At 44.1% G+C, this 21,790-nt stretch overlaps 1 protein-coding gene across 1 annotated transcript in view; it reads left to right on the top strand.

The window, feature by feature from the left end:
• GAS2L2 (growth arrest specific 2 like 2) overlaps window positions 1–21,790 on the top strand; it is a 331,222-nt gene that overhangs the window by 171,002 nt on the left and 138,430 nt on the right. Inside the window, exons 3-4 of the mRNA XM_085649627.1 lie at window positions 13,974–14,081; window positions 17,075–17,171. Of these exons, the coding sequence (XP_085505753.1) occupies window positions 13,974–14,081; window positions 17,075–17,171 (205 nt within the window). The remainder of the gene's footprint in view (window positions 1–13,973; window positions 14,082–17,074; window positions 17,172–21,790) is intronic.

Consider the following 21,790-nt stretch of genomic DNA (forward strand, 5'->3'; position numbering starts at 1 on the left):
CCTCTACTTGCAAGGGCGCACTCGCGGCTCCTTCCGCTACAAGATCTCGCCGCGGCAGGAAATGCTCGGCGGCTCCTAGTCCCGCTTACGCGCTGCTCTCCCGCCTCCGCCTCCGCCCGTCAGCAAGGTCCAGAACTTGCCACCCCAAGCATAGACCACCAGTGGCGGCTGGTGACATTTGAAAGTGGTGGGGCGTAAAAGTATTGGCATACTGCACCGCAGCGAGCGAGCGGAGCGATCGAGCTCGAACAACCTAAGGGGGGTTCGGGGGGATTACCCCCCCGAGAAAATTTTGAAAAACGAGTGGACAAATGGTGCATTTTCAAGCAAATTTGAGAAAGCAGGAAGGTTAATAAAGCAATTGTGAAAGTGCAGTTATTACATTAATAAAGAGATGTCAAATAACATAGGTAGCTGCTTATTCAAGCTTTCTTTCACCCCATAGTCCAGCAGGGTCTTGATACAAGACAGATAAGAGAAAAAGCAGTGTGGTCCTCGACCAGGAAGACACTCATATTTCGGTGATAAGAAGTAAAAAGATTTGTCAAATTGAAAACCTGAACTGCAATACGCAATCCAACAATTATTTGCAAGTACATCTCATCTATGTTCAACAAGCCATGTTTTACCCATGATTGGAATTGTGAATCACCAAATAAACTGAGCCACTGCAATCAAAATCAACCAAAACTGTGGCTCAATATGTAGGCAGAAACAGTATAAAACAGAAACACAGTCTAAATAACTATGAAAGTGACACACAAATATTGACCATGCAACTCAAACTCAGAAATTCCAGATCCAATTCACTGCCAAAGCAGGCCTCCCATGTGTCATTTCATGTGTGTTAAGTGCAGTCTACAATGCATGACTTGCCAAAGCAAATTAACATTCTCTCATATTTAAAAATTCCTGTAGCAGACAAAATTTTAAGTTACCCCAAAGCGGGACAAGATTTTACATTCCAACATTCAATGGTCTGTTTCAGTGCCTGATTATAGTAGAGATAACTGTGTACGTATGCTCATACCTATATCTGTCTTACTTCCTATGTCCCTCTTTTTCTCTCTCTAGCTCAACATACCCGTTATGCCCCTCTCTCTTTCTGCCACACTCTCTCATTCTGGCTCTGCTTAGCTCCATCTCTCTCTGTTCCTCTCTTTGTAAAAAGTGCAAAATAAAGTGACAAAGGTAAAGCAAAGCCATTGTGATCAGGAAGTCAAGCTTTGGCCCCACACAGAAGGTAATAGAAAGTAGAGTAGCCAGCAACTCACTCCCCCTTGCACAACCGCCATATTAACAAATAAAGCGCGTGTGACACTAGAACTAAAGTAAAACATCGCGCACAGGACATTTTCCATATCTAGTGCCCACAAAACAAGAATGAACGTTAAACATCAAGCGTTGCGAAAGGTGCGGCCGCCATAATTACAGTTAAAAAGCCACATGGCGCACAGGACATTTTTCATATCCAGTGCAGATAAAAGGAACACTAACTTGGTGAAACCCCCACGATTATAAACTATGCCAAGCAGAAATGTATGCTTTGAACGCAGCCTCTTTCCCCATCTCCCTGGTTTCATTAAAGCATCTATTTGAATGCAGCAATGTTAAGAGTGACAGTGCTGTTTATTTGCCTTCTGCTATTTGTTATGCTAACTTTTTAGGCTGTATAAAGTGGGCTCCATACCTCTATATGTTTGTTGTATAACTGGTAGCGAGGCTACAAAGAATATCACTTAACTCGGCTTTGAGAGCCCTGGCGATCCCTGCATTAAGTACGTAAATAAACAAATATTCGAGGTGCTGGCTGTCTGGAGGAGCTTCTCTGGGACTCATGCGATGACTTCAGCGGGAAGATGCAGCAAAGTCTTTCCCATAATGAACACTACAGTAACTGTCTACAATATGACGTCACCTCATTCACCACGATGCGCTGTTAATAATACCTATTAAATGCAATGCAATGCAGACGGTGATCTCGGTTGAGTCGACCCCAGAACGCCTGTATTCCCTGGCAGTGCATGGCTCGGAGAACGCAACGCTGCGCCTTTCAATCTGTATTAATCTTGACGAGATTACGGGCAGTAAATGTTCCCTGTTTCCTGACATTGGGACACGCCATCTGAAAGGCTGCCTGCTTTGACAGCAGCACCTCCGCACATATTAATTCTCCTTATTTATTGGACGTGTGCAGAGCTGCAGCCGGGCTTGTGCGCCCATGGGTGGTGTGGCCAGACGGTGTACTCTTCAGGGTTCAATGGGGACGGGGTTCAATGTCGTCCTATGCCGCTCGTTGCAGAGAGGCCTTCCTGGGAGAGCCAGGCCCAGGGTGCGACAGCCCAGCTTCAGGCACACACACACAAGCACAGCACTGCGCGCTCACGCACAGCACATCCAGAACTAGCCGCTGTGAGAGCCACCGTCTATGCCAAGGGAAAGGGAGGGGAGGGGTTAATAGAATGCAATCGACCCAAGGCAACGTAAAACAAACTCCAAGACAGAAAACCTTTGGGTATACAGAGCACGTGCCAACAAACCCCCTTCCCCTGAGCCCCCTGCCTCCTCAGCGCATCCCAAGAATGTTTCTGTAATGGAAACGATGCAGCCCCCTGCTCCTCGGCCCGGGGACCCCATTAGTGCAGATCAGCCCTGCTCTGGCTGATTCCGAGTCTTGGGGCCCCTCCTGAAACTAAGGTGCTGCACCCCACCTACTAAAGCAGAGCGGAAAGGAAGCAAGAAACCCTTGCATGAAAACAGGCTGCTGCCCAAAAGCAGCCCTGAGAGGTAACAACCTGTCAAACTGTATGTGGAGTGGGTGGAGGGTCCTTCTGTTGCAATAAGAGGGCCCTTATTATGGAACATGGAGTACCACAGCTGTCTCTCTTCAGGGTGAGACTCAACTTCATTAAGTAAGGCTCAGAGTGAGGAAGGCCTGGACTCGGAGTAAAGAAGGTTACAGGTAAATAACGCTGCCACTCGCTGGTCTTAATTCGCGAAGTATTCAAGTGTGGACCATATTAAAATACAACTTCTTCTTCCACTATAAGGAAGGGCTAAAGAACGCCTGTTCCAGAGGAGCCGCAACACAATTTAAAGTTCCTCTCCTCGCTGTTTTTTGTTTGGCGTGCGCATGCGCGCTCCCATGGAAACTGTAAGACAAAATGTACATTTCCTGTACATGAACAACAACACAAGAGGTGTGTCACATTTCACAGAAAGTGCAGGGCACCAATCCGAATACCTGAAAAGGACCCCTTCCAATCCTCCCTGGTGACATCACTTTAGTGCGAATGCTAACAGACTGCACATCAATAAAACCAACACAGCTTCATGCTTTCAGAGAGTACTTGTGCATCATGACTTTGAATTACATGTTCTTTTTTCATTTGACTTTGCCAGTCTTTCATCCATTTCGTGCACCGACCTTTATTGCAATTCTTTTACCGATTGAAAGCGATATTTTGTATGCACTTTTAGCAATATTTCATAGAAAAAAAAGTGGGCGAACTAAATAAGTTGTATTTCTCAAGTTACCCTTGTCATACAGAGCAACATCCATGCATGCCCAGGAAGGTAGATTCCAAACAGTACACAAGAGATTCACTTGCAAACGCTTCCAAAACATGACTTAGTTAGCATTAACAATGCAGCAGTAACACCTGTGAGAGCTTACTATTACCGATCCAACCTAATTACTATAGTTGGATTGTTTACGTCTGAATCTGGGGCGTAAGTACCAGTGTTGCAGCAGGAGCAGTGGCACCGGGGCCCAGAGCCCTGAGGGCCTATTGCATTCTGATAAATGTTGTATTTTGCAGTCAAAGTGGCTTGCGCCAGTGCCCATGCCATCCTTGCTATGCTACTGATTTGGATGCATACGTGCTTCACCACATAATTCATCTACCTGCATGTTCGTATTTCTCTTATATAATCGCTTAGCATCGCGTCTGAAACTTCTCGCTTGCAAATAGCAGCAGCTTGGCCTCAAACGTCTACGGTCCGAACATTCTAACACATATGATGTTCGTCCGTAGACTACGGACGAACATCATATGTGTTAGAATGTTCGGCATCGGCGAAAGAGAGGACGCCGCGCGCTTGCCTGTCTTTGGGGCCAGACTGACAGGCCAGGTCCAGCGGTCAGTGTACACAGGTGTTTGAAGCACTTACCCCTGTGTCTAGCCAGACAATGGCGCTGTGCGGCGAGCTGTCTGGAAATGGAACATTTACAAGCTACTTTATGAGACGCGCTTTCAGCAAGTTGTTTAGTATTCACGGCGGGTTTCTATCGCCAGATGAAGGGCCGGGTAGGAAAGCGCCATATTGACTGCCGTTTAATCACATATTGGATTGTGAGTCGGCTCACGAGGGGAGAAGTGGGGGTGTCGCGCGGGGGAGGGGGCCGGGAGTTTTAAAATAAAATCAATCCGATTCCTACCTTACCAGGTCCGCGCCGCCGGCCTCGGGTCCGCTCCGTTCTGGCGCCAACAGTGGAACAGCCGCATCACTGCTGGGAAGTACTAGCAAACCCCTCTCAGACAATCCTGGCGCTGTAGAGCAGGCCAGGGCAGTGTCACGCTTTGCCCGCCTGCCCATTAGGAGACCGAGGTTCGCTCTCCTAATGGGCATGCGCCAGCCTGAGCAGGCACCAGTGCGCATGACTGGGCACGGTGCAAAAATTGCCTACCATCCCCACTCATGCGCACTTGTGCTTGTGCTGCTGCCTGCCCCGACAATCATGACTGTCATTCAACATGACGCCAGACCGCCCACCCCCTTCAGACTCTGAAGGGGGTGGGCGGTCCGACGTCATGCTGACTGACAGTCATGATTGTCAGTTCTCCCTCGGAGCCGCTGCGGCTGAACTCAACTTAAATAAACCAAGAGTTTACGGTGCGGGCGCGGGCGGGGGTGGGGGGGCAACGCCCCAACGCCCCCAGTGGACGCACCGCCACTGTAGACCACGGACTCCAGCGTAAAGAAAGCGAGAAGCCTCCAAAAGAGCTCAGACGAGACTCGATGGGTCGGTGGGTCTCTGGCGGCAATGGTGGCAACAGCCGAGCGGTGAGGCCGTAAGGGAGAGGAGCCTCCTTGCTCTCACTCGGTCGATCACTCACACGGCATCTGACGTCTGGCCTCTGGCGAACTGCAAACCCTGGACTGGAGTCTCCTATCAAGTCCGCCTATCAAACTAGTGTTAGGGTTCAGCAAAACACCAAAAATAATGCCATTGAAATGTTAGCGGATCAATAATTGACCTTCTTAAGCATCTGTTAAGTTTTTTTCAGGTTGACGTCTGTGAAACATTTTCCTCAAGGGAGAAATGCTAAATAATGTAATATGGTATTTTGACATATTTAGCTTTATTTTTTCTCTCTGAATACTATACTTTTGGCGTGTTGTCAAGAGATGCTTTGACAGTTGTTCCAGTGCAGAACCAGGATTGAAAAGGTGGCATCGTATCTCATTTGTTGGTAGATAATCAGATAGGGGTTTTTTATGTGTATATATATATATATGTAATAATAGAGGGGTTCCTTGAGTACTGTCTGAAGCTATTTCTGGCTTAAGGAAAATAACTGGAGGAGATGAACTAAGGACTGATATTATCAATACTATGTCAAAATCGCTAGATTTGGACGGAATGTGCAGTTCTACAAACTACAAGTTATTGAAGCATTCTTTTGTTGTGCACATTAACACTCCGTTCATTCTGTAACACTTAATGTGCACTTTCTGATGTGAACCACCCTATCGGCATCACTCTGCCTCTGATAAGCGTGTGGTGTACATGTGATATGTGCTGTGTAGGGGCAGTTATATAAAATGGACTAGAGGTGGCATTTCATTATATAGCGGTAGGATGCTATAGATTGTCCTGTTTCAATATGTACACGTTGGTTACTGATCTTAGGTGTGTGGTGCATTTTTGATAGTGTGTAGAGAGAAGAGAGAGGTTGGCCATGCTGCCAAGACACCTTGACCTTTTGGTAGAATGATTCTGGTTGCCCTTCTAAGTTGTGTTGCCATTTGCATAATACTGTAGAGCAGGAGTACTCCAATCTGTTTTGTAGTAAGATATACTTCTGATCAGTGACAATCATTGTGAGCTTATAAAGGTCTTGCATCTTGCATATTTTTCCCAGAGACCCCCACACTCCGTTTAATTGACTTTAAGCCTAATTTGCATGGAGCAGGAGACTATGTTTGAAAAAAATCTTCAAGTTTCCTAGCTAGAAACGATGATGAGAATGGCGCCTGGTTGGATTGTCCCCGTGCCTCAAGACCTTTCAATTAACAACTGCCACTGAAGTAATAATTATAATGACGCTCAACCATATAGGAAAATTAATCTTACCTTCAATATGGTTAAAAAAGGTTGGGTCTCACCTTGATCGTTGGAATTTACTGCCACTTTCCATAATGGGTCGGGTCGCTTTAATACGTATGTCAATTTTACCTCTTTTTAATTTTCTTTTTAGCGCTGCCCCTTGCCCAATCCAGGTTTCTTTTTTTTAAAAAGTGGATGCTTTGTTTTCCTCTTTTCTTTGGACTAAAAAAATTCCAAGATTAGCACTAGGTACTTTATATCTTCTAACAGCGCAAGGAGGATTGTCTCTCCCAAATATTAGAGAATATTATTTTTCTACTTTTGCACACCACAGTTTTAGATTTTTTTTTTTTAAATGACTATGTGGCAGATAATTTTTTTATGAAGAGGATGCTGCTGGAATCTAAAATAACAGACCCTGTCAGAATTACGAAATATCCAAAGAACGTCCGCTATAAGTCTCTCCAATGGCTATTTAAAATTAAAACACAGCTCCTGACATTTTATGGTATTTCTAACTTAAGCAGCTCAACTGAGCTAATTAATTTTAGTCTTGGCGAAGGGGGCTGCCTGGATATTAACACAGCGAGACTTTGGATTGAGAATGGCTTCAAGATAATAGAGGACTTCCTTGTGGGAAATAAATGGCAATCCTGGGAAGAAGTCTCTAGACAGATCCACCATTCGAGCACAATCTTGCAATGGTCTTTTTTTATGCTACATGCGGAGCTTAGACAATGCGATATAGCTAATTTATTTTATAAAAGAGATGTATCAACAGCATTAAATAATCCCTCACTAAAGAAAATTAGTATGTGGACTAAATTATTAAAAGAAAATAATGCAACTGAGGCATTTACTAAGGCCAGAGATAGGTGGAAAAAGAGGGAAGACATTCAAATTAGTAAACCGACATGGGATAAAATTAATAAATTTAATAAAATAATCTTCCGCGGTGCAAACTTTCAACGCATGCAATTCTACAGTAAATGGCTTATTTATAGAACTCCCTCATTTCTCCACAATGTCTACCCTCGGGGTGAAGATAAGTGTTTCCGATGTGTAGAGAAGGGCACCTGGAGTCATATCATTTGGGAATGTCCCAAAATAATGGAATTCTGGAAAGAAATAGGAAATTATCTTTGTATTACGATCAAAGCCTGCTTGATATATCAATCGCAGTTTTAGGTTGCTCTCCGAGCCCTACTCCATACGATGAGGCCTTGTTTATAGCATCTTTAATAGCTAGATCCCTAATCCTACAATCTTGGAAATCAGAGAAAGCTCCAACTTTTCAAGCATGGTAGGCAAAACTACTTCGGATCCAGGGTAGGGAAAGAAAATATGCATTAAGAGCAGGAGCCCTTAGGAATTACCATAAGCATTGGAGTATGTTTGATACTTAGATGGATTGACATTTTTTGCTATGAGAATGACATTTTGCATATTATCAGACGGGTTTTATAAGAGGTGAAACCTACAGCGGAGTCTGTTCATCAATTATCGGTGTTTCTCTATATAATTTATTTATTTATTTATTTTTTTAAATATTATCTGTGTTTTTCTATACACTTATTTCACTATGCACTTTATTCACTGAAATGGCTGCTAATGTTTAATGCACTATTTTTGTCGTATTTACATCGCTGCTATAGTACAATGAATTATCTATATTATGCGTATCCATATCCATTGCATTCTCAATTTTTGTTGTTAAATCCTACGGCTGATGAGCCTTGAAATGTTCATTCTGTGTCTATGAACTCTCAATAAAAATATAACATAACATTTTTTTTAAAAAAGAGATGCTTTGACAGTTGTTCCAGTGCAGAACCAGGATTGAAAAGGTGGCATCGGATCTCATTTGTTGGTAGATAATCAGATAGGGGTTTTTTATGTGTATATATATATATGTAATAATAGAGGGGTTCCTTGAGTACTGTCTGAAGCTATTTCTGGCTTAAGGAAAATAACTGGAGGAGATGAACTAAGGACTGGTATTATCAATACTATGTCAAAATCGCTAGATTTGGACCGAATGTGCAGTTCTACAAACTACTAGTTATTGAAGCATTCTTTTGTTGTGCACATTAACACTCCGTTCATTCTGTAACACTTAATGTGCACTTTCTGATCTGAACCACCCTATTGGCATCACTCTGCCTCTGATAAGCGTGTGGTGTACATGTGATATGTGCTGTGTAGGGGCAGTTATATAAAATGGACTAGAGGTGGCATTTCATTATATAGCGGTAGGATGCTATAGATTGTCCTGCTTCAATATGTACACGTTGGTTACTGATCTTAGGTGTGTGGTGCATTTTTGATAGTGTGTAGAGAGAAGAGAGAGGTTGGCCATGCTGCCAAGACACTTTGACCTTTTGGTAGAATGATTCTGGTTGCCCTTCTAAGTTGTGTTGCCATTTGCATAATACTGTAGAGCAGGAGTACTCCAATCTTTTTTGTAGTAAGATATACTTCTGATCAGTAAAAATCATTGTGAGCTTATAAAGGTCTTGCATCTTGCATATTCTTCCCAGAGACCCCCACACTCCGTTTAATTGACTTTAAGCCTAATTTGCATGGAGCAGGAGACTATGTTTGAAAAAAAACTTCAAGTTTCCTAGCTAGAAACGATGATGAGAATGGCGCCTGGTTGGATTGTCCCCGTGCCTCAAGACCTTTCAATTAACAACTGCCACTGAAGTAATAATTATAATGACGCTCAACCATATAGGAAAATTAATCTTACCTTTAATATGGTCCTGTATGATGTCCTGTAATGCTGTGTAATCTGGTAATTTAAGAGGGCAATTCAGAAGAAGTCATTAGTAGTCACAGTGCATGGCAATCAGACTGGTGAATTACAAGTATATGGATCCAGACAGGTATTACTCTTCTAATGCAGCTGAGACAAGATCACTCACTGTGTTTGTCAATCACCAATAATTCTTTAACTACAGGGATCTTTCCAGAAGACTTTAATAATGGGCGTATGTATGCCTTTTTTAAGAAAACAAACCTGGACCTGCATGACCCAAACAACTACAGACCAATTACAAATTGACCTTTCCTGGGCCAGCTGATAGAAAGAGCAGCATTCATCCATATGTCACAATTAATTGAAAATACCTCCATATTTTCTGACTTCCAAATAGGATTCCTTCCAGGAAAAGACAGAATCTGCTCTCATCTCCATCTGGGATGACCTTAAAAACACAGTAAAACAGAACAGGGTCGCTGCACTACTTCTCTTGTACCTTTCAGCTGCCTTCGAAACAGTTGATCATAACATTCTAATCCAAAAACTCTATGAAGCCGTCACAGAGGTGACTGCTCTCAACTGCAGGGGCGGTTTCTCTGAATATATTCTTGACCTCCACTCGCTGACTCATCCCAGACCTCATTGTACTACTATGATCTCCCTAATAACCCTTTCTAGACTCTTTCATCCTCTAACCCTCCAATGACTAATCCCAAACCTCATTCTACTTCTATCTCCCTAATAACCCTTTCTAGACTCTTCCCTCCTCTATCACTCCTATGACTTATCCCAAACCTCATTCTACTATTATCTCCCTAATAACCCTTTCTAGACTATCCTCCCCCCCCCCATCCCTCCTTTACCCTATTAAATCCAACTAACAGACTCAAAGGTCGATCACTTGAATTAACGAGTTATATTTCCCAATGCTTATTCACCACTAATCAATTTTCGGTTCCTGAGTAGTGTGCCACTTGCTGAAAAGTGCTTCACTGCCCCATCAGGGGAGGTAAGTGCTAAAGAAATACAATTACAATTTGTTGACTAACCATGCCTTAAATAGTATTCCAGACGACAGAGAAATGATCAGTTCTGCCTTCAGGAAAACCCTGACTCAACAGTGGCGATAATGGTGTCAGAGGGGCCACCCTACTAAGGGGGCTCTCCTCAACACCATCCCCACAGGCCTCCATTCTATCCTGGCCCACCATGTCAACCCAGGTGGTCCCAGGCAGAAAAAGTCCAGAAATGCCCCTTATATTCTGGTAGAAAACTCCTGGCACATGGGAGCCATTAGTTAAGTTGTTTCCAAAGAGGGCCACTGTTAGACTTGACATCTTTTGGCGTGTTTCCCCTGTCTTTTTGCTTTCTGACCTCCTGGTTTTCAGTCTGTTTTTGCTGGTTTAGTGTCTCTGCGCACTTTCTCACTGCTGTTCAGTGTTAAAGTGCAAGTGCTCTTGTTGTAATTTGTGTTATTGGCATATTGGATTTACTGATAAGTTCCTAGTAAAGTGCACTGACAGTGCCAGGGCCTGTAAATCCAATGCTACTGTGGGCTCGCAGCACGGGTTGTGCCACCCACAGAAGTAGCCGGTAAAAAGGTAACTCAGACCTGCCACCGCAGAGCCTGCGTGCAGTTTGTAACTGCCATGTCGACCTGGCAAGTGCACCCACTTGCCAGGCCCTAAACCTTCCCTTTTCTACATGTTAGTCACCCCTAAGGTAGGCCCAAGGTACCCCTGTGGGCAGGGTGCAGTGTAGGTGAAAGGTAGGATATGCCCTGGTGTGTGTGGTATATCCTGATAGTGAATTACTGCCAATTTCGTTTTTCACTATCTCAAGGCTACCTGTTCCCATAGGACAGAATGGGGAGTTTGTTTATAAACATCTTATAAACATAACTGGCCCTGGGAACTAGGTATAAAAATAAAGTTTAGTATGTCTGAAATCAGAATCTAAAGATGCATCTTTTAGTGAAGGTGATTTTTATGTTATTTTATGTAAATTCAATTTATAACGCGCACAGATACTCAACAGAGTGTCCCAGCGCGAACTAAGAAAAAGGGCCATAGGCTAAGACATTATCCAAAAAGATGAGTTTTTAGCTTTTTTAAAAAAATCGCAGGATCATGAGTGCAACGAAGCGCCAAAGGAAGAGCATTCCAGGCCATAGCGGCCTTGCGCACAAAAGAGCTCCCACCCAGCCTCTGACGTGTAAATCTAGGTGTCAACATCAGAAATTGGGAGGAGGACCGCAGCTGTCTCAAGGGGACATAAAAGACAAGCCTCTTCTGAAGATATGAAGGGCCTAGGCCATGCAGGGCCCTATGGGCAATGGCCAGAGTTTTAAATCTAATACGCGCCTCCACCGGGAGCCAGTGTACAGAGCGCAAATGAGCCCGCACACTACATCTGCGAGATATACCCAACAAGAGTCTGACGGACGAATTTTGGATGACCTGTAATTCATTCAGGAGAAAGCCCGGAATGCCCACATACAGAGCATTGGCATAATCTAGGCGAGACAGAATCAGGGCCCGCACTCTTACATTCTGTGTTCGAAAATACCACTTTTAGAAAGTAGGTATTTTCTTCCTCAGCCATCCAGTAGGCCTCTGCTAGGTTGTGGATTGACTGTCTGGGTTTTGGATGACAGGGGCTGGAAAGGTGCAGTGGCTCCAGATAGTCTAGGTAGGTCAGGAAAGGGCGGAATAGAGCTGGGCTACATTTAGAGTAGGGGGCGGAGATTTCCTTTCACCTGAATGGGCCTGGTCTGCCTCTGACAATGCCGTCTCCGCCTCCTGCCATGAAGCCATACCAGGGAGGGTAGAACCGGTTCTGGCTGGGCACAGACACACTCTGCCTGAGAGGACAAAGGATTTTGGCCTATAAAAAGTGGGGCCCAAACCCCTGAACTTTAGAACTCTTTTAGACAAAGAAGACTGCCAAGAAGAAGAGCTGAAGAAGCTGTGAGGAAGAACTACCACTTTGCTGAGTGCTTTGCTGTGTTGGTCTGCAGTGGCTGTTTCTGTCTTGGGCAGTGAAAGGACTGGACTGAACTTTCTGCGATCTATTTTTGTGAGTTTCTCCAAGGGCTTGAGGTAGAGCATGCCCCCTCTTCAAGAAGTCTCAGGAACAGCAAAGACTTCAAGTTCTTCTGCCTTCAGCACTGGGGACTGTGTGTTTTGTGCTGCAACAGAAGAAAAAGCAACCCGACGCATCTACGACGCCGCTGCCGACTCTATGTTCTGAAGGCACTGCAGGGTGCACCGCCCCACCGCGACCCTGGTCTCACCATCGACGCCTGCTGACGCCCCACCGAGCCGCTGCTCGCACCGCGACCTGTGAGCACCGCACTCCGCATTGCCTCGCTTCATGATGTCGCCTTGGTATCCCCGCCGATGCCGCTCCATGCCAAAATCGATGCCGCTGCTTGCACCATGGTTCAAGGGCACCGCTCGTAAACCTACACAACGCACCGCCCTCATCCCACACGCAGCCCTGGCCTGCCGGTGCCTCGACTCCAGTTTTCAGCCGACAACAGTGCTTCAGCAACGATGACACCGCTGCCTGCACGTGACTTGCCAGCACCGCAACACTAAGCACCGCGACGCTGGTCTCACAGACAACGCCATCTGACTCCGCCACCGAGCCGCTGCTCGAACCGCGGCCTGAAGGCATTACACACCGCACCGCTGCACTTCGCACCGCAGCACCCGACGCCTGCGCTCCTGACTTCAATCGCGAGGAGTTCGATCTACAACGCGTGTGACTTCGAGGGCCCGACGACTCCTACATGGACCTCTGGAACCGACGCCTCCTTACGCCATGCTTTCTGAAGCTCAACGAGAGGTCGCCGATGCACTGCATTTCTAAAAGTTAATGTTTTACGGGTCTTCGCGACACCGTAGCTGGTCTGCGACGCCGCGGTCAGCCAGAACTGTTTGGATTTGTTTGTTCACTACGCCGCGATAGCCCCAGAGGGAGCTATCGACTTCAAGGAACTGTTTTTCAAGGTTATTTTGATAACTGAAGATTTCTAAGTACTGTACTGCGGATGCTTATCGTTTTTGGTCTTGTCTTGAGTATATAAAAATATTGGATATTTTTCTAAACTTGTGTGGTGTCCTTTTGTAGTGCTTACACTGCATTACTGTTGGTTAGGTGCAAATGCTTTACACACTGCCTCTAGAAGAAGCCTGAGTGCTCGTGCCAAGCTACCAAGGGGGTAATCAGGGGTTATTTTAGGAGTGTAACACCCTTATCCTGACTAGGAAGAAGGGTCCCTATTTGGACAAAGGTACCTACCTCTGCCAACTAGAGACCCCCATTTCTAACAGCCGCACAATACAGGGGTCGGTTCTTGGAAATAATGTAAGTGATGATAAAAGGCCTGCCATGCCGGCATCATTTAGCAGAGGGATGAATATGTTTTTTTTTCCTTCAATGTGGCTCCTGCAGTGAACCACGAGCCATTTAGGGAAACATATTCACAAAAGAAGAAACCAACTTTATTAGCCATAGTATTTGGGGCAAAGTTGTTTCAGCCGCCGCTGCCTCAGCCATATATCGGCCAGCCTGTTGAACTGTAAATGACCCCTTAGATTTCCACCTGTAGCATGGTAGACTGCTCTTTTCTTTGATTATGCTCTATATTCTCATTCCCTTTGTTTAGTTGCTCAGGAGCAAACAAATGTCGTAATGAGTGACTTGCTTTTTTATAACTGAATGTTATTGTTACTTTTGCGTGTCTTGTAATCCGATTGGCTGAAAGACCTAGGTGCTTCAGTCCGTCCTGATTGCACTCCTTGCGCTAAAGTCATAGAGGCGTGCACTTGATTTCTGTCCTAAGGCTGTCCCATTTCACTCCCACAGGTCCAGCACCTTGTCAGCCGATGCACCTGCCCGGTGCAGTTCTCCATGATCAAGGTATCCGAGGGCAAATACCGTGTGGGGGATTCCAACACTCTCATCTTCGTCAGGGTAAGATTTACCAACGAGGCTCACGCCCCCCAGAAGAGCAGCTCGGCTGGTCCGCATCTTTGCCGTCTCAATAGGCCTACATTACCTATTTATACATTCTCAGCTTTACAACCATGTTCAAAGAATCCAGAAAAGGCCTTTGGTCTTTTGGCAGAAAATGACAGTCCTTTATTGGTTCAGTTATTCGCTTTTCCTTAAGAAGCGGATTAGTCCACTAGTCTATGGGGATATCTAGACAATGCCAAACTCCTAAACTCTTCTGGACGTTTGGGAGGCCTGGAGCAGAGTCAGTATGCGTAACATAGGAAAGACTCTGTCTAGCCATGAGAGTCTTTCGGAGGCTCTGGCCTGTTCGGAAGCATTGTGATGTCTTTTAAAGCCAGTCCAGCATTGCTTGATTTCTACAAATACCTGCCATAACGGCTCGACAGCTGAGCATAACATCTTTGGGTTAGATATCTACTTCTGAAAGGTAAGACGGGTTCAATTTGTGAAACAAGCTGCAGTACACAACATGGCTCAGAGCAACTGGTACAGCTCATGCAGTGAGGCCCATATGTAGTGAGACAGCCAAAGACATGTTCCACCACTCACAGGAATGATGCAAGTTGCCAAAAGGTCTAAACCATGTGACTAATATTCTGTTAAATAGCGCTCAGCTGAAAATACACCTCTTTCCCTGATAGTTTATCATTCGTCCATTATCTGACACCATTCAAAACATTGGACATCTTTGTAGAGCAGCCGAACACTCTACAGTCCATATGGTATATTGCAACTAGAAGGCAAGATGTTGGGATCCTGTTCCTACTGCACCTGGGGTGTGACCCCTGGGGCTGTGAGAGAGCCATGGTCATTCCATCATGCCGCAGTGTTGAGTCTGTTCTTGTACATATAATTGTAAACCGAAGGCACACCACCACTAGGATCGGTGGTGAGCTCACCTCATAGTCTTAACTTGGATTAACAGTCAAATGATGAAATATATAGACCTAAAACACTAATGGGATCATTTAGAGGTTCGTGGATGCAGGACATGTCAAACATTAGGGAATTCGCAATCTGCCTGCTTCACGGTTCCAAAACCCCATCTACAGTGGAACCCCCGCTAGCGGCACTGCCAGAAACCCTTGGCCTGGAGGTCCATCTGCTACAGAACCACCAGGTCACCATGGTAGTCAAAACACCGACTCTAGGCCATGCCCGTCACTGGAATTCCCAGCCTGAGCACAAAAAAGAATCAATGGCCCTGATACGCAGAGAGAACACTCCTGCTAAGGAAATTGATTTGTGAAATACAGAATATGAATGCTGAGTGAGTGTTCATTCACTTGTGCCTTCATCGTATCCCCCGCAGCAACTGATACACTGAAAGCAGAGGTCCCTGCCAGACAGGCGAGGATCTCTAGATGTGACAGGTGGGCATACACTAGGAGGCAAGGGTCCAGTGCCGCCGATGACCTGGTATGTTGGCAATCTCCCCACCAGAGTCTAAATGACTCAGCAGTAGGAGGTGGTGCAAATCATTTTCACTCCCAGACCAAGAGCTGTCGAACGAGAATATAGTGATGATCTCTGGCCAAGGAAGGCTCAAGGGGGATGCGACATCTTGGATTACCGTAAGATAATATTCAGAGTCTCAGGGTCCGATTTAGATCTTGGTGGATTGTTTACTACGTCACAACGGTGATGGATGTCCCATCTGCCGAAATGTATAAGTCTCAAGCGATATAATGGGATATTATTTTGATCTGCGCTCTTGTGACAGAGTAACCTGCCCGCCAAAATCTAAATCGTGCACTCAGTCTCCACTGGCTGCTTCAATGACAGAGAGTGGGAGGACTCCACAGTTGACACCCCACCAGTCTAAAGAATGCTTCCTGTAGACTGATGAGATAACACAACAACACACATAAGTGTGCTAGGTGGGTCAAAAGCCTTCACAGGGACCCAGTCACAAACCATGTGGTGACTCACAAAAGCTCCCTTCAGAACAGAAAGAATGCCCGGGAAAACATTTGGAGGCCACTCATTATGCTGGGGCCATCTTCTGGCTGCTACCATTAACTTCTTGCACCTCACTTAGTGTGCTTTTGGGAGATACAGCAACCAATTGCAGCTCCAGTGCGAGGCCCTGAAAAGAGCTTTGCCTGGGACAAACACCCCCAGCTGTGTCCTACTTGTGACGGTGAGGTCTAGAGGAAACTTCAAGGCAGACACATCGTTGGGACAACCCCACAAAACGCAGAGATTCAGGATAGCCCCACAGAGGGACCAAGACCAATGATTCATGAGTAATGCCCAGGATACTTGCCCATTCGGGATACGCGGAGGGATGCTGTACTGCCAAAGACTGAGGGATGATGCGCAGTACATTCACTCTTGAAGGGGGGGCCGAAGTGAAAGACCAAAGGGTACTTCCCAGGTGACTGGTACAATCAGGATATGTCAGGGAGGGCCTCGTGCCAAGGACTAAAAGATAGTGACAGTCAGCATGGTCTCCGGGCTTGTTTCAGAGCAGGGATCAGCGGGCACTGCTCCGGAGAATCACAGATACGGGGTCGTTTCAGACCTGGAGGCTGTGGCGTCAGTGAGCACATACCACGCTTCAAGTTGTGTAGTTAAACCTCCCTCATGCGAGAGGGTTTTGTGTCCATATTTTAATTAGAGAACATTGGATTTTGCAATACTGGTCGAAGCGAGCCTAGGGACAGGGAAGACATAGCTTGGGAAGGGCCTTGCGTCACAGGAACCCATGTGTTTACAGAGTACTCTGTTGTGTATTTTACTAAGCTGCTGGTGTGTACTTACAGAAGTATGCATTGTTGTTGAGTAGATTGCGCAAGTGTGCGTTTAGACTCTAAGGTGCAATTGCCAGGTAACACTGAATGTCGCTTTCTGTTTTTGAAGTGTGCTGTACAGCAGATTAAAGGTAATGAGTATTAGCTGTTCCTCCTTGATTTACCCATCAATGATGCCTGTGCTTGTTGCAGATTCTTCGAAACCACGTCATGGTGAGAGTAGGAGGCGGCTGGGACACGTTGGAGCACTACCTGGACAAGCACGACCCGTGCCGCTGCACCTCACTCTGTAAGTCTAAACACTAGACACAGGCTATGACACCGGTCACTGCACCTCACTCTGTAAACCAGCACACAGGCTATGACACCGGTCACTGCACCTCACTCTGTAAACCAGTGGTAACTAGACATAATATCGAAAAAAAAATATCGAGTAGCCAGAATATCGAGTTTTTAATATCGAATGGACAGAATATCGACTTGCAAAAATATAGTGGTGAAGAATATCGAAAAACAGGTAAGAAATATCGATTGCAATAATATAGAAGTAAGTAATATCGACAGTCATAATATAGTTGTTAAAAATATCGAATTTTTTATAGTGTTTTAAGTGTTAGTATATGTGTTAAAAGTATGTATTAATATTGGAATGTATGTTAGAATATTTTTAAATTAATGAATTTTATGTTTTTTTTATTTTTTTGTAATTTAATTCCGTAGCGGGTTGTGGGTTTATAGGGGAGTAGGGTGGGAAGTAATTTAATTATAGTACATTAAATAATAATTTATAGGAATTATTAATTATTTTTAATTTAATTTTGCGTTTTACTTCTGTAGCGGGTTGTGGGTTTATAGGGGAATAGGGTGGGAAGTAATTTAATTATAGATTATTAAATAATAATTTATAGGAATTATTAATTATTTTTAATTTAATTTTGCGTTTTACTTCTGTAGCGGGTTGTGGGTTTATAGGGGAATAGGGTGGGAAGTAATTTAATTGTCATTAGTTAATTATTAATTGGTATTGAAAATTAATTGGTTGTTGATGAATTATTAATTGGTAAATAATTAGTATTAATTGGTAAATAATTTGTATTAATTGTTTAATTGATAATTATGTTAATTGTATTCATTTAATATTTGTAGCGGGCAGTGTGTTTATAGGGGAATATGGTGGCAAGTAATATAATTGTAAATAAATAATTATTTAATTTATTTGTGTATATTGTTAATTAATATATCTTTAATTTAATTTTGCGTTTTACTTCTGCAGCGGGTTGTGGGTTTATAGGGGAATAGGGTGGGAAGTAATTTAATTGTTATTAGTTAATTATTAATTGGTATTGAAAATTAATTGGTTGTTGATTAATTATTAATTGGTAAATAATTAGTATTAATTGGTAATTAATTAGTATTAATAGTTTAATTTATAATTATGTTAATTGTATTTAATTAATATTTGTAGCGGGTATTGTGTTTATAGGGGAATATGGTGGGAAGTAATATAATTTGAAAAAAATAATTATTTAAATAATTTGTGTATATCCTTAATTAATATATTATAAATTAATTATTAATTGGTATTATTTGCATTTATTAATGTTTGTTATTGAAAAACAATTGTTTGTTAATTAATTATTAATAGTTAATTAATTAAAAAAAAAAATATTGGTATTTATAAATAATCAATTCTTGTGTGATTGGTAATTAATTGTAATACTTGTTTTTGTATTAATAATTAATTAATTTAAAAAAATTATACATTTATTATTTTCTCTACTATTGCACTTACTTGAGTGGGAATAGTAATTTTTACCCCTACGCTATCCAATACTTTCCCTATTATTGCACTCTCTGAAGTGTGAATATTAATTTTTACCCTCCCGCTATCCAACACTTTCCCTACTGTTGCATTCTCTGGAGTGGGAATATTAATTTTTACCCTACCGCTATCCAACGCTTTCTCTAGTGTTGCACTCACTGGAGTGGGAATAGTAAATTTGACCCTCCCGCTATCCAACCCTTTCCCTACTGTTGCACTCTCTGGAGTGGGAATAGTAATTTTTACCCCTACGCTATCCAACGCTTTCCCTACTGTTGCACTCTCTGGAGTGGGAATAGTAATTTTTACCCTACCGCTATCCAACGCTTTCCCTACTGTTGCAGTCACTGGAGTGGGAATAGTAAATTTGACCCTTCCCCTATCCAACGCTTTCCCTACTGTTGCACTCTCTGGAGTGGGAATAGTAATTTTTACCCCTACACTATCCAATGCTTTCCCTACTGTTGCACTCTCTGGAGTGGGAATAGTATTTTTTACCCTACCGCTATCCAACGCTTTCCCTACTGTTGCAGTCACTGGAGTGGGAATAGTAAATTTGACACTCCCGCTATCCAACGCTTTCCCTACTGTTGCACTCTCTGGAGTGGGAATAGTAATTTTTACCCCTACGCTATCCAACGCTTTCCCTACTGTTGCACTCACTGGAGTGGGAATAGTAAATGTTACCCTCCCGCTATCCAACGCTTTCCCTACTGTTGCACTCTCTGGAGTGGGAATAGTAATTTTTACCCCTATGCTATCCAACGCTTTCCCTACTGTTGCACTCACTGGAGTGGGAATAGTAAATGTTACCCTACCGCTATCCAACGCTTTCCCTACTGTTGCACTCTCTGGAGTGGGAATAGTAATTTTTACCCTCCCGCTATCCAACGCTTTCCCTACTGTTGCACTCTCTGGAGTGGGAATAGTAATTTTTACCCCTACGCTATCCAACGCTTTCCCTACTGTTGCACTCACTGGAGTGGGAATAGTAAATGTTACCCTCTCGCTATCCAACGCTTTCCCTACTGTTGCACTCTCTGGAGTGGGAATAGTAATTATTACCCCTACGCTATCCAATGTTTTCCCTATTATTGCACTCTGTGGAGTGGGAATAGTAATTTTTACCCTCCCGCTATCCAACGCTTTCCCTACTATTGCACTTACTGGAGTGGTAATAGTAAATTTTACGCGCCCGCTATCCTACACAGAAAATATTGAATATTTTTAATTAATATTACGTTAAGATATATGTATTATTTTTTTACTTATTTTAATTATTCATTAAGTTTACTGTTATTTAAGTATTTTTAAGTATGTGTCAGTTAATTATATGTATTATTTCATTAATTTAACATTACTTTTAAAACATTTAAAAAATTCGATATTTTGACTAACTATATTATTTACAACGATATTTTGGATTCGATATTTTTGTAATTTCCTGTTTGGAGATAGGACTTCGATATTTTGGTATTCTATATTTTTGCATCGATATTTTTGTAAGTCTATATTTTTGTAGTCGATATTATGTCAGTGATCCGTAAACCAGTACAAAGGCTATGACACCGGTCACAGCACCTCACTCTGTAAACCAGTACAAAGGCTATGACACCAGTCACTGCACCTCACTCTGTAAACCAGCGAACAGGCTATGACACCAGTCACTGCACCTCACTCTGTAAACCAGGACACAGGCTATGACACCGGTCACTGCACCTCACTCTGTAAACCAGTACAAAGGCTATGACACCGGTCACTTCACCTCAATCTGCAGACCAGGACACAGGCTATGACACCAGTCACTTCACCTCACTCTGCAGACCAGGACACCGGCTATGACACCGGCCACTGCACTTCACTCTGTAAACCAGTACAAAGGCTATGACACCGGTCACTGCACCTCACTCTGTAAACCAGTACACAGGCTTTGACACCAGTCACTGCACCTCACTCTGTACACCAGGACACAGGCTATGACACTGGTCACTGCACCTCCTTCTGTAAAGCAGGACACAGGCTATGACACCGGTCACAACACCTCACACAGTAAACCAGGACACAGGCTATGACACCAGTCACTGCACCTTACTCTGTAAACCAGGACACAGGCTATGACACTGGTCACTGGAACTCTCTCTGTAAGTTTAAACACTGAACCTGACACCGGTCACTGCACCTCACTCTGTAAACCAGGACACAGGCTATGACACCGGTCACTGCACCTCACTCTGTAAACCAGTACACAGGCTATGACACTGGTCACTGCACCTCACTCTGTAAACCAGTACACAGGCATGACACTGGTCACTGCACCTCACTCTGTAAACCAGTACGCAGGCTATGACACCGGTCACTGCACCTCACTCTGTTAACCAGGACACAGGCTATGACACCGGTCACTGCACCTCACTCTGTAAACCAGGACACAGACTATGACACCGGTCACTGCACCTCACTCTGTAAACCAGTACAAAGGCTATGACACCGGTCACTGCACCTCACTCTGTAAACCAGGACACAGGCTATGACACTAATCACTTCACATCACTCTGCAGACCAGGACACAGGCTATGACACCGGTCACTTCACCTCACTCTGCAGACCAGGAAAGAGGCTATGACACCAGCCACTGCACCTCACTCTGTAAACCAGGACACAGGCTATGACACCGGTCACTGCACCTCACTCTGTAAACCAAGACACGGGCTATGACACTGGTCACTGCACCTCACTCTGTAAAACAGGACACAGCCTATGACACCGGTTACTGCACCTCACTCTGTAAACCAGTACGCAGGCAATGACACCGGTCACTGCACCTCACTCTGTTAACCAGGACACAGGCTATGACACCGGTCACTGCACCTCACTCTGTAAACCAGGACACAGGCTATGACACCGGTCACTGCACCTCACTCTGTAAACCAAGACACGGGCTATGACACTGGTCACTGCACCTCACTCTGTAAACCAGGACACAGCCTATGACACCGGTCACTGCACCTCACTCTGTAAACCAGTACAAAGGCTATGACACCGGTCACTTCACCTCACTCTGCAGACCAGGACACAGGCTATGACAC

This window comes from Triturus cristatus, chromosome 3_2 (assembly GCF_964204655.1).
Source record: "Triturus cristatus chromosome 3_2, aTriCri1.1, whole genome shotgun sequence".
Classification (NCBI taxonomy): domain Eukaryota; kingdom Metazoa; phylum Chordata; class Amphibia; order Caudata; family Salamandridae; genus Triturus; species Triturus cristatus.